At 49.1% G+C, this 13,168-nt stretch overlaps 1 protein-coding gene across 9 annotated transcripts in view; it reads right to left on the reverse strand.

Annotated features, from left to right (window-relative positions):
* The window catches only part of Agap1 (ArfGAP with GTPase domain, ankyrin repeat and PH domain 1), a 456,884-nt gene that overhangs the window by 297,408 nt on the left and 146,308 nt on the right, over window positions 1-13,168 (reverse strand). For all 9 annotated transcript variants that reach the window (XM_005361713.3, XM_005361712.3, XM_013351735.2 and 6 more), the window contains exon 2: window positions 3,104-3,162. In XM_005361713.3, coding sequence (XP_005361770.1) covers window positions 3,104-3,162 — 59 coding nt within the window. The remainder of the gene's footprint in view (window positions 1-3,103; window positions 3,163-13,168) is intronic.

Consider the following 13,168-nt stretch of genomic DNA (forward strand, 5'->3'; position numbering starts at 1 on the left):
AGAAGCGATCACCTGCCTCACCTGCACAAGCCATCAGTTAAGGCTCTGTGCCCCATGTCGTCTAGCAGAAGAAGCAAAGCACAGCACCTTTATAAACTCAATTCTCTAGCACCCCGTGTTTTCTACTCGACTACTAAACACGATTCTACTGCAAATCAAATGGAGCCTTTTAGTTAAAAGCCCCAGCTGAGAGTATAAGCAAAACAGGCAGTGACACCTCCACAGGCAAGGTGCCTACTGCTTCCACCCAGGCGGAGGCACAGAGCTTACCCAGCCCGGCACAAAGCTGCAGGGCTGAAGACAGCACACCACAACTTCAAAGAGGCCCACCGCTCTCACAAGGAGCAACAGTGAACTGTGTATCCTGATGCATTCCAAAAGACTCACTGAAAAATATTCCACAAAAGATCCATTGGGACACAGTGACATCATTCTATGGCTACATTTCCAAGCAGGGCTGAGGGTCCCAAGGCGATGACCTAAAGGGCCTCCTCAGGAGCTGCATGAGGGCAGAAACAGTAACAGTCCTATGGGCATGGGAAGGGAAATGCTTCACAGAACAAAAGGGTGTTTCTTCAGACCTGAGCATTCTCACCGCACAAGGATAGGCTGAGGTGCCCTTGACAACGAGGTGCCTGCAGATGCCATCATGAGAGGGCACACACCACGGCAGAGCTCAAGGCCCTCAAACCACAGATGAGCCCTTGACTACAGGACAAGTCAATCACAGTGACCTCAAGTCAGTCCAGCTTTACCAAAGTCACATTTAGAAGAACCCTACACTGTCTCTTTAAATGTCAATACTTGCTAGACACACCAAATGCTTATAACAGAAAGTCACATGCAGAAAATAAATTTTTGGCTCATCCTCAAATTATTATTGGCTGATAAAAATATGTGGACGAGAGCAGGCATAGTGGCACTAGCCTATTTAATTCTAGCACTTGCGAGGCTGAGCCAGGAAGATGGTAATGAAAAGCCAGCCTGGGCAACATAGTGAGTTCCACAGCAGCTAAGAACATAAGTAAGATGCTGCCTTAAAAAGCCCAAACCAGTCAACAAAAACCACTCAGGCCCTGAAGCCTGCAACATCTTTAAGTGCAGGCTGGCTCTCGGTAAGATAACCCACAGTAACACCAGTTCCCAGTCATCTCTTGTGCTGCCAGAAGGTTGAAGCACCCCACCCCACCCTGCTGCTGTTCTGACTTAAATGAAAACCTGGGGCCAGAGGCTATGGCAACAGTGGGGACAGATTCACAGAACGCTCTCCAAGGCAGTGCTGGCTTCAAATCCCAGCTCTACCCTACTCTAGATGGCTTCTGAGGAAGCTCTTCATGTCCCAAACCTAATCGGTGACACAGGGTGACAACAGGACCTGCCCCTCCTGGGGTAATTGTCAGGATTGAAGGTCATAATTACATGAAACTTGCAGGCAGGGCATGCCCAGGACTGTGTACTTCATAAACACCTTGTGGGAAACACCCTGGTCTTGTTGTTTGTCACTGACTATAGTCAGCACCTGGGTTTCTTACCAGAAGTATCTAAAACTGGCCAGTCTTTACAAAAAGGTCCCGTTAATGGCACTGGCACCCTTGGGTCATCCATTCATTGGGTATTTCCAGAACACTCTAATACTGTACAATGTAGCGAGCTGCATGGAATCAACTCCTGAGATGGCTAAGGCCTGGCCTATGCTATCTATGATCACGCAATGATTATCAGCTGCCTGCATATGCGTGAACCTCTGGGCAGTGCCCACCTGGCAGTTCGGGGTTGGCAGCCCATGCCTACTTAAGGGCTGGGAGAGGGTTTGCCCAGAGGGAGAGAGGTCAGAGAGAGAGGAAAAAAGAGAGGAAAAGAGAGAGAGAGTGAATAAAGTCCTGGAATAAACTGCAGTGAGAAGAGCTCCGGTGGTCGCGTCATTCCTTGCTGGACGAGGTAGAGCCGTGACAGTACAAGTTATGGTAGCTAAGAAGCACAGAAGACAGACGAGACAGCTGTTTCAAGGAGAGCCTGCAGAACCCCAGAGGCTGGGAGGACGGCTGTGGCTGTCTTCCATAAGTGAACAGGCCCATTCGCCAGCACTGCTGCGACGCGCCAGTGTCCTGGAGGAAGTGGCTCACTTCCATCTCAGTGAGACATAAAAGTCCTTATCCCATCCTCTCTAAATCAGTGAGGCTGGGCAGCATAAAGAAGAAACGTGGGCCCCTGGAGGTTGAGGCAGGTCACTGGGGAGCTGGCAGGAGAAAGGATGAACAGGATGGGAAGATGTACAATGAGTGGGTGGGCCACACTGAGGTCCTCCACCACCTGACACGTGCTAATGGACAGGGGCTCATCTGTCATCCAGCAGGTAAGTCAGAGTCCAGCACAGGGAAAACAGAAGAGAGAGTGTGCGTGTATATACAAACGCACCTGGCGTGTGCTAATGGACAGGGGCTCATCTGTCATCCAGCAGGTAAGTGAGAGTCCAGCACAGGGTGTATACACAAATGGACTAAGAGCGTCACGTTTCATGACAAACAACACAGTTATTTAAAATACGGGCATCCTTTCCTTCCATGCTAAGGCTGGAGGCATGCCACGGAACTGGGCTCTAAGAGGCAACTGCAATGGACAACATTCACAGACGCCAGCTATGAGCTTTAACTCTGCTGGAAGTAGCTTTTATTAACAGCACAACTCTTAACTTATGCCAGGAGCTCATAATTATATAAACAGTCATTACTTTTTGACAAAAATTATGACTATGGACCACTTGTTACAGAGGTTGCCATAACACCCAGCAAGGGACAGGTTAAGTCCATGGTGGTATGTGTATACAAGTACATGTGTGTGACGCAGACACAGAGCAGCACAGAGCCGGGGTGGGGGAATGTACTGACACCACCTGCTGGATGGCAATTATGGCTCTTCCATGCACACTCCAAGTTCTGGCTCCCTATTGCCAGTGATAGCCTTGCCCAGGTGCACACACCCCAGACGGAGCAAGCCTCCGCTCTTCAGGCCCCAGGAAACAGAAGGGGTAGATATGGGCAAGCTTGCAGACTTATTGTAGGCTTATTCTAGCTCCTCCCTCCCACAGGCCAGAGGTGCCACTCACCACTTTGAGCTCCGGGACAGATCGGCTGAGAGTCCATTCCTGGCTGTTCACAAAAGCATCTGCAAGAGAGAATGGAAAGTGTGAGGCGACATGCCACAACCCAAGGCAAATCTGAATGTCCCCTATGTCCTTTTTGGTGGGGACGGAGGGGCACTAAAGAACCATCACAACAGACCCCTGAGTTACTATGACAGGAGCCTGATCTGCTTCAGAAAGACAAAGGGTCCCTCGGTCCTGGAGGACTCAGTCATGGTGCTTATCCCCCAGCCTGCCTCACACCTGACACCATCACAACCAAAACCACAGTCCATGGCTTTGCTCACATGACCGTCACACTCCCCGTGCCACTTCCTGTCATAAATGACAGCCTGTGGTAGTGTCCACCACAATGCAGCCACAGGCTGCACGTCTCTTTCCAATGTAATTCACTCGAGAGTCTTTCTCAGATGACTCCTTTCTTAATTTGTTCATAAAGCCAAGTCCCTCACAACACATTCCAAGTCAAGTTGGTCAGCATTCTCTGGAGCATGGTACTTTAGACCCAGCAGGTCTCAGGGCCAGAAGCTTTGGTCTGCTGTTCCCCTGCAGGTAGCTCAGATGAGACCAAGCAGACCAGGGAAAGATGGTCCACCTGACACCAAGGAGGTTACAACCAACACTGGCCAGACATCACTGCCCTGCAGTGACAGAGAAACCCTGATGTCGCCCAGAGGGAGTCTTCTGGTCAGGAAGCTAAATCAGTAGGATCTGGGTGGCCTGCAGAGGCTATAGGAGGCAAGACACGTCAATACAAAAGTATCGTGGCATTGTGTGGTAGCTTTTTATTTGCAAATATATCCACACTCAAAATTGGGGGGGGGCTAAGAGCTATTAATTTACACAGCTTTCATTAAGAAACCTTTCTTTAAAACTATCTGCCCAGTCTGAACGACAGGTTGCCACACTCAAGACCAAAAGAAAAGTAGCAGGTGCTTTAGTCAAAGACATCTGCACCACAGTCTTCTGCCACCTTCCTCTGTGTGGCTTTTCAGTGGCTGAGCCTTGTACCACGGCGAGCAAAGCAAATGCAGGCTATGCAGCCGCTACCTAGAAAATTCCTCAAGCCAGCAGGGAGACATCTCTGTCTCACTCAGTCTCCAGAGCAGTGGCCTGCTTCAAGGAAAACTCTGGCCATGTCTGCACGTACTTTTCAAGGATCTTCCCAGTGGGGCGGAGCCAAAAGTCACAGGTGTCTGTGGGCTTGGTTATTAACATACACTACGTCCAAGAGTCAACCCCCTGCAAGGAATAAAACTGGGTGTGACACATGCCTGCAATCTCCACACTCATAGAATCATAAATATCAGAAGTTCAGGGTCATTCTAGGTTACACAGTGAGTTCAAAGTGAGCTGGGACTATCCTGTCTGGACATTCACCAAAACAGAAGAAATTGCTGTGTCCCACCCAATTAGCATCCCACTCCCTGGAATACAGTAACGCAAAGAAAACACATTTAGACATCGGTATAGATGAAGTGCTACTGGGCTGGAATTTAACGGTAGGTCTGAGATTACCACTGACAGGCTGTGGGTTCCTCTGAGCCTCTGAAGGGTGTGGGCCAGGCTGCCTGGCTCCTGCTTAATACCACAGGTGTTCTCCACTGCGGCTCAGGACAAGAACCTCGTTCATCTTTCCTCATCAACCCAGCACTAGCCTTCAACTACTATTTTTTCCCCTTTCTGCAGTGCAGTGCACCCAATCCAGGGCCCCCTGCATGTTAGGCAAGTGCTCTAACACCTAGCTACAGTCCCATAAGTCTTTATTCAGTTAAAGAAAGTGGGTGCTGTGTCCAGGCCTCCCCCTATAGTGACAGATTACTGGGGCTCCAAGTTAGGCATGTAAAATGTGACATCAGGTGCCTTCACTGGTCTCGTAATCGTGACCAGTGGATTGTAAATAATACCCAAGTGGATATAAAAAGAAAGGTACAGGGACTGCACTACCCACAATGGGCTTCAAGATTTATGAGGACACACTTCAACTATAGCACTGCGGCAGATGAGAAGCAGGAGGCCATAGGCTGGGCTTGAGGGGCCAGGGCTGCCTCCATGCTCCTTCTGAGCAGCTCAAAGGGCAGCTGTCGTCCCACGGAGGGTCTGCTTCTACAGACAACACCATACATCCCCATGGACGTCATCTCCTTTAGTACTGCTACAGGGCTTTCCACTCCACTGTGCACATATGCAGAACAGCTTTCCCAGCCCCTGCCTGGACCTCCCCTAACCTCAGTTCCTCCTGGCTGCCACATCAACTCCTAGAAAACTGAGAAATGTGGAGGCCAAAGGCACCCTGAACCTTCCTTTATCTAAGAGGCAGAAGATGCTAAGCGAGATGGGTGTGACCAAAGACCAGACATAGAAGAAGATAACGTCCCAGCTCAGGCAGCATGGAAATGTCAGTCCTGCCCCTGCCCCCATACAGCCTTGACCTAGCCGCTCTACCATGCCAGGCCAGGTCCATCTTCCTACCCTGCCTGAACTATGGACACAGCTTCCAGGATCCTGGAGACTGGAACATGGAGAGTCTCAGCAGAGCCCCCCCCCCCCGAACTCATGTTCCCACCCAGCCCCCACCTACTTCGAAAATCCTATCTTCCTTTCAGGAGGCTTTGGGCTCATCCAGAGCAAAGCCCCATTCTCCACTCTAAGGACCAGGTCCCCAGCAACTAGAAAAGGCAAAGCAGAAACAGGATCACTAGTAGGCTTTGTCCCTCTGATGGCTAGTGTTTGTCTATGAGACAAACTGGAAGTGCAGGTCAGAAAAGCCTGAGCAATGTGATGTAGGAGGGTCTTCTTTCTATGTGTTGCTTTCATTGGTTAATTAATAAAGAAACTGCTTGGCCTGATAGGTCAAAACATAGGTGGGTGGAGTAGACAGAAAAGAATGCTGGGAAGAAGGGAAGTGAGGCAGACGCCATAGTTTTCTCAGAGATGGAAGTAGGCTAAGAATCCCCCCCCCCCGTAAGCCACCACCTCGTGGTGCTACACAGATTATTAGAAATGGGTTAATCAAGATGTGAGAATTAGCCAATAAGAGGATAGAACTAATGGGCCAGGCAGTGTTTAAAAGAATACAATTTGTGTGTTGTTATTTCAGGTATAAAGCTAGCCATGCGGGAGCCGGGTGGCAGGAACGCAGCCTGCTGCTCCTTTTACAGCAATGAGAATTCCACTTGGTTCCACCTAGACCATGTAAGCATGTACACACAGGCGAAAAAAGAATCCATGTGATGTGATCATGAACATCTTACAACAAAGCTCTCTGGTGAGCTGACCCCAACACCATGCCCAGGCAAAGCCCAGCAGGGACCAGACAACAAGCAAGATGACTGATAAGACGGATGAACCTGAACCCAGGCTGCCAGGACCCACAGGGTCCTCACCGATAACCTGGAGGAGCCTGGCTACAAATGTCGTATTTATAGGGAAGCCTTCAACTCCACAGTTCCACTGGGTACCTTCCTGGGGTGCCAGAACCTTGAGCTAATGGTTTATTAATGTTCGTTATCACTCCAGAGTCCAAACTACATCATTTGGCTGGTGGACACAAGCCTCAGCACAGCCAAGGCCTAAGATAGGGAACTGCAAGCCCAGTCGCCAGGACAACAGTGACGTCATGCTCCCCACTCCCACCTTGTTTGCCTTCAGGGACCACAGATACAAGCTCTAGCCACAACTCACGAAGCTGCCACCAGCGTAAAAAAAGGAAACTATAATTGTAGGCGAGAAGAAAAAACACTGTCTCAGAGACGGGAATGCTCTTGGAACCTTAAATTCCACAAAGCCTTTTGGAAATGTACTCTGTTTAGCAACAGATATGACTTTTTTTAACCTGAGAACATTTGCAAAGTCTTGAAATAGGAAACAGAACAACAGAAAAGAGAGCAAGTCTACCCAAGGAACAGGAGGTAGGGAAAGCCAGGCTCCTGGCCCTATCATAGCCGTGCTTAGAAAGAAGACAGCATACTCTACAGAGGAATAAGAGCTCTGTGGCACAGAGCTTAATACCCAAGAAGCAATGACTTCCACACCTGGGTGCAATACTGTGACAATTTCTTATCAAAAGCCATCTATTTCGAGTTGAGCAATCCACGAATAAACCCAGTGCTCTGGGGTACTAGATGATTGCCAGGTTCCCGTTAGCTCCAGTTGCTCCCCAGTGGCCCCAAGAGTCACAACCAAGATGTCTCCCTCCCTCACATCCCTGACATTCACCTTCCCCATTCATGAGACCTTTCCTTTGAAGGGTGACAAATGTCATGTCACCAAGATACCACCATGCCTATCCACCCCTAAAATATGACCACACCACAGTCTCAATCCCAGGCATCTTTCCCCTAAGCACTGATGTGGCTCAAGATCCTTCTCAGTAGAGACACACATGAAGAGACCCTTTCTCTTCTCCCCTACACAGTTTCCAAGTCAAAAGACACCAGCTGAGGCAGCATCTGGAGGACTCAACGAGTTGGGTCGAAAGCCATGATTCCCTTTAGTGATTTTCCCTCATGGCAGCCTTGCTCAGGAAGAACAGCGTTCTAGGAGCACTGTCTAACGCTGCATCAGATCAGTAATGGTTTGAGAACACAAGTCTGACAAGGAAAGTAGAAAATGTGAAAACCGAGGCCAATGCTCACAAGCTGAGGGGGGCCAGGGACAGCAACCGCAGCCTCCTGTGTGTACTTGATACGTCCATAGTCCATGTACCTTGGGAAAGGCATGTGCTGGGTGAGCAGAGGCTGCAACATTATGACTAAAATATTGACAGCTCTGAAGCCCGTGCCCCCATTCTATCCAATTTGCACTCACTGCTGCCACCCAGGTGATGACAGCATTTGCTGTGAGCATCTTCCCCTGGCAGCCTACAGATTCCCAGGGAGAAAGACTGCAGCCCCAGCTCTTTCTGAGGAGCAGAAAGAACAAAGGGCATTGCATCTCCATGCCCCTCAAGGCCACCTGAGAGCTGGGGTGTCTACAACTGACCACTCCCAGGTCTCCCTAAAAACCTGTTGCTATTCTGGCACCTCTGGTTTAAAAAAAAAATAAGACACCTTCCCATTGCCCTACTGCACATGGGGGGGGGGGGCTCATTTCTAAGCCTGTGTTCCGAGCCTGAACAGCATACACAGGTGCAAGGCATTTGAACACCTGGTCCTAGTCATCAACGTTTACAGGAAAATACCGTCCCACTCCCAGTTTGCTTTCTGGTCCACGTTTACAGTTAAAGATGTGATCTCTGCACCACACCTGCAGCCTGCTGCCGTGCCGTCCCCCAGCCTACAGACTCTGATCCCTCTGAAGCCATAAGCCAAAACTAAACCCTGTCTTCCATAGACTGATTCTGGCTGTGGCTTCATCACAGCGACAGAAAAGCAGCACAGGTAGTCACGTTCCGCTCACCTGAGCAACTGTGACCCGACACACCCACAGGGTCTCTGCAATACCTCTCCCCCGACTGTCACCGCTTGTCACTTTCACCAACAAGCTGCCCCAGCTGCCCCAGTCCCATGCCCTGGGACTATATCTAAGTGACACAGAACAACCCCGTGGTCATATGCTTGGGCACAGGCCCGACCCTGGCAAACACTGTAACCCTGAGCAAATCAGGCTTCTCCCAGATAAGGCTCTAAAATAAATTTGGTGCAACATATGGAGTACAAAAGTAGGCCACAGACATGTGCGACGGCTGCTCAGTCGTCTACCAAGCCATTAATAGGCAGAGTGTGGACAGCACGGAGGAAGGTGGAGGAACAGCCAACGAACCACGGTGGTTGCCTGAGAGGCAGGGCTTGCAGGACTTTGCCCAATTACCGGTCTTTACCGACTTCAGTCTTATCTGAATTCAGGAGCATCCACTACTTTTATAAGAAAGGGCAATAAAGGTACTTTTGCAGATGAGGACAGTCCTCTTATGCCTGGAGGATCACTAAGGTTCCACTGGGCAGCCAAGACTGCAAATCCGTAAGCCTATAAAGGTCAGTGTTGCATTGGAAATGCCGAAGAGCATAATTGCAAAGAAAGTGCATGCGAAAGGTCGCATTGTTTCTCTAATTCTCATTCCTTACACAAGGGTCAAAGATTCTTCCCTGATTTTAAGGTCTTTTGAAAAGAAAAATAAACAAAAGACTACTTAATATACACACACCAGCTATGGGGAGGGATTCAGCATCTCTTGCCCATCATTGAGAGCCTGTACCCACCCAATGCTACACAATGTCCCAAACAGAAGCCACAGCTAAAGAGTCCTGTCATTGTTACTCATGATGAGCCAGGAAGGGAAACTCAGTGCCTACTCAGTGCTCTGGTGCTTACCTGACTCTAATTGCGGATGCTCACGGCCTGGGACACGCTTGCCTTTTACTCATATGTCACTCATCAGGAAAGGAGATGACCATACCCCATCTAAACACAAACAAGATGATGTTCCCAGTGTCAGCAGGACACACCCCAAAAGATCTAAAGAAGATGCCTGAGCAAAATGAGGCAAAGGACCCTGAGAGGCACAAGTTACCCAAAAGGACTGCCCCAATCTGGACCACATCCTTCCCTCAGACTGAACTTGAAGGACAGATAAGCACACACATATAGTCCAGCCTCCCAACTCAGGTGGCGATTTCTAGTGCTTTTATAAAAAGCCCACAATATGCTTTTAAAACTAAAAGACAGTGAATATTTCCATAGAAATGCCACAAACTACAAAGAAACCAACTCATAAGATCTGCATTTTTGCCAGAACAATCAAGTCCAATTGGGGCATGATGTGGTTGTGTGTGTGTATGTGTATGTGTGTGTGTGTGTGTGTATGTGTGTGTGTGTGTGCGTGCATGGATAAGAGCAACTGAAATCCATCTGCAATTAACTATCCCCCAGAATGTATTCAGTACCCAAAGGACTAATGAGTACCGCTCTGCCAGGCTCTTCAAATTCAGTTTAGACAACATAGTCAGATGACAGGCACTGGTTCCTGTGATGCCTTTTGGTGGCCCAAGTCATTCTACGGGTCTGGCTGCAGAGGTGTTGGCTGACTGAGGCTGAGCCCTCCTTCCTAGGCTGTCTTCAGTTAGAGCGGGAGGAGCTCAAGGCATGACCCTGGGAGGGTACAACCAAAGGTTAGTAATGAGTATAAAGGTCTGGTACCCGACCTCAACTGAAGCTCAACCATCTCGGCTCCTCAGCCGATGTCCACTGGCTCCAGAACCCTTCGAGGAGACCTAACTGTACTCTAGAGCAGCCTTCTTTCAAGGTCTTTAACCCTCAGACAAAGAGGTAGAAAGAGGGCCTCCTAAAAAACTGGCCTCTTCTGTGGTAATTGCTACAGGGAATTTACAGAATCTCTACCAGACAGAAAGCGCCCTCTTCCCCACAAGAGGCTATGAACATTTGGACATGACACCCATAGACCTTCTAGGCACATAAATATCAGGAAGGCTTCTCTCTCTTACAGCACCTGACAAACTCCACTAGCACCTTCGTCCACAGCAGTGGAAGCCATTCACTAAGTATTCCTAGAACCAAGCACTGCACACTGTATTAGTGATACCCACAACCAACGCCAGGACTGTTACCACCTTGAGAAGCATGGGTCTAAGATGTGACCTGCCACACAGTATGCAGACGAGAAGGAGGCTAGCTGTGGGGTGTGCTGGTCAGGGGTGGCCTCTGAAGAGCTGACCTTTAGATGCTAAGAAGGAGAGGGCTGGATGCTGGGGCTAAGGTGCGGAAAGGAAGACACAGGGGGCGGGGCAGGCAGGATGAAGAACAATATGGCGCTGGTGCTGAGACAGTAACCCAGAATTCTAAAGGGTGGGAAGATGGGAGAGGAGCCACATCCTGCTCTCCAAAAGATGGAGATGTGATGTGAACCAAGGCTGTGGAGGATACAAGAAAGAAAGTGGAAGTGTGTAGATGTGAAGAGAAGTGTTGTAGAACATTATTTTAAAATGTGCTACATTTGTTCATGCTGTAGAGCATTTGTTTTAATGATGCAAAGATGCGTTGGATTCGTTTACGCTGCATTTCTTTACCTCTGTGAAGCTCTAGTTCTTTGCCTGTCTAAACACCTGATGGTCTAATGAGGAACTGACAGTGAATAGCAAGGCAGGAGAAAGGGTAAGTGGGGCTGGCAAGCAGAGAGAATAAACAGGAGAAATCTGGGAAGAAAATAAAGGAGACCAAGGAGTAAGAAAAGAAGGGGCCAGTCACCCAGCCACCCAGCCAGCCACGGAGTAAGAATGAAAGAAGATTACAGAATTAAGGAAAAAGCCCAGAGGCAAAAGGTAGATGGGGATAATTTAAGAAAAGTTGGCTAGAAACAAACCAAGCTAAGATCTGGCATTTATAAGAAATAATAAGACTCTGTGTGATTTATTTGGAAGCTGGGTAGTGCCCCCCCCCAAAAAAAAGTAAGGAGCCAAAAGAGTAAACAACCAACTACAGAGAATCACATATGAACCTCAGAATCACGGATAAACCAAGTGTGGGCAGAGACTACGTGCCTGCTACAGCAGCAGGGCATACACAAGTGGTGTAATGTCCTCATGTTGGGAGCAAAGCCGAAGGAGCAGGTAGGAGGGCTAGGAGCATACCCCTGCACAGAGGCTCCCCATGACGGAGCACCATAAGTCTGGGCTATATAAAACAAAAGTCCCAGTGGTTCCATAGTCAAAACCAAACTTAATGCACACACTTGGGGTCTGGGATTATTCTGTTTCACTGGCTCAGGCTCTTGAGAATCACTATAGTTTCTGGTACCTCACAGCACCCTGCAACTCACTAGCCAGCCTCTGGGTGTTTATTTCTTTGACAAAAGTCACAATACACTCAGTCTGTAGACAGTGAGGAATTTAATCTCTAGTCATGTCCCACCATCCACTAGCTGCTGTCTGCAAGCTGCGTTTCCCCTCCCCCACCAGTGTTTTCTCCTCATGAGTGAAGAACAGGGTGAGCAGTTCATACAGCGCAGGTCATACTCAGGACAGAGGAGCATGGGAAGGGAGAAACATGGGTCCCTAGGATAAGTTCCGGACTCCTCTGCAAAGCCCTCTGCAGATGAGATGAACCCAGAGCAGTAAGGATCTCCTGAGTCCTCCTGGGCATCCACAATCCAGTACCTGTCACATGTGATCCTGTCCTGGCCACTTGCTCATGTAGATGACTGTACACTTGAGGTGGAAATGAAAGAGAAGACCAGAAGCTAATAGCGGATTCTTCAGAGCCTGGTTAGGTGAGGTCTGCAGCAGGAAGCCCATCTCTGTGGCTGCATGCTATAGATCTCTCTATCTCCTCATGTGCATCTCTACAGATAGTAATTCCAGCACTCTGCGGGGTAAGATTCCGCTGCACGGAGTTGTCAGCACAGTCAGTACACTGCTGGCTCCATCTTCTTCCAATATACACAGCCCAGCCACAGAACTTTAAAAGGCCCCCTTTTCAATCCCAGTATGACAATAACAGCACTATCCACAGGTAGAAAGGATGGCCTGTCCCTGAATTTGACAGCTCCATAGCAAGCTACAAGGGTCTAACTACAAGCACGCTGGGCAGACTCAGGGCCCCAGAGCAGACTCTCACCAGAGTGACCAAGTCCTCAGAAACATCTGGGCAAATTTTCTGTGGTTACAGATCTTCTTCTGAACCCCTCCCCCAGTGCTCCTGGCACACCCATCGGAGCAGGCTAAGATCCCAAGTTCACAGCCTAAATGGAGAAAAGCCCACAGTGAACAACTTCCAAGAAGGTTTCTGGCATATTTAAAATAGCAGCCTCGAGTCCATGCCAAACCCTCAGTCCAGGCACAAAGTGTTTATGTGGCTGAATTTAGAACTCTGGATATAAAGCCATCGATTTCAACTTTTTGAAACCAGGAGCAGAACCAGACTGGAGAAAAAGTAAATAACCAAACAGCAGTAGGAGGGTGTCAACACAAGACTACGAAAGAGGAACCATTCAAGACCAAACACACCCAGGGCCAGGAGGCCTGCACCTTGCCCAGGTGGACAGCCCAACACACTGGGTACCCAGAGCAGACGGTG

The sequence above is a fragment of the Microtus ochrogaster genome, linkage group LG4 (genome assembly GCF_000317375.1).
Source record: "Microtus ochrogaster isolate Prairie Vole_2 linkage group LG4, MicOch1.0, whole genome shotgun sequence".
Lineage (NCBI taxonomy): Eukaryota > Metazoa > Chordata > Mammalia > Rodentia > Cricetidae > Microtus > Microtus ochrogaster.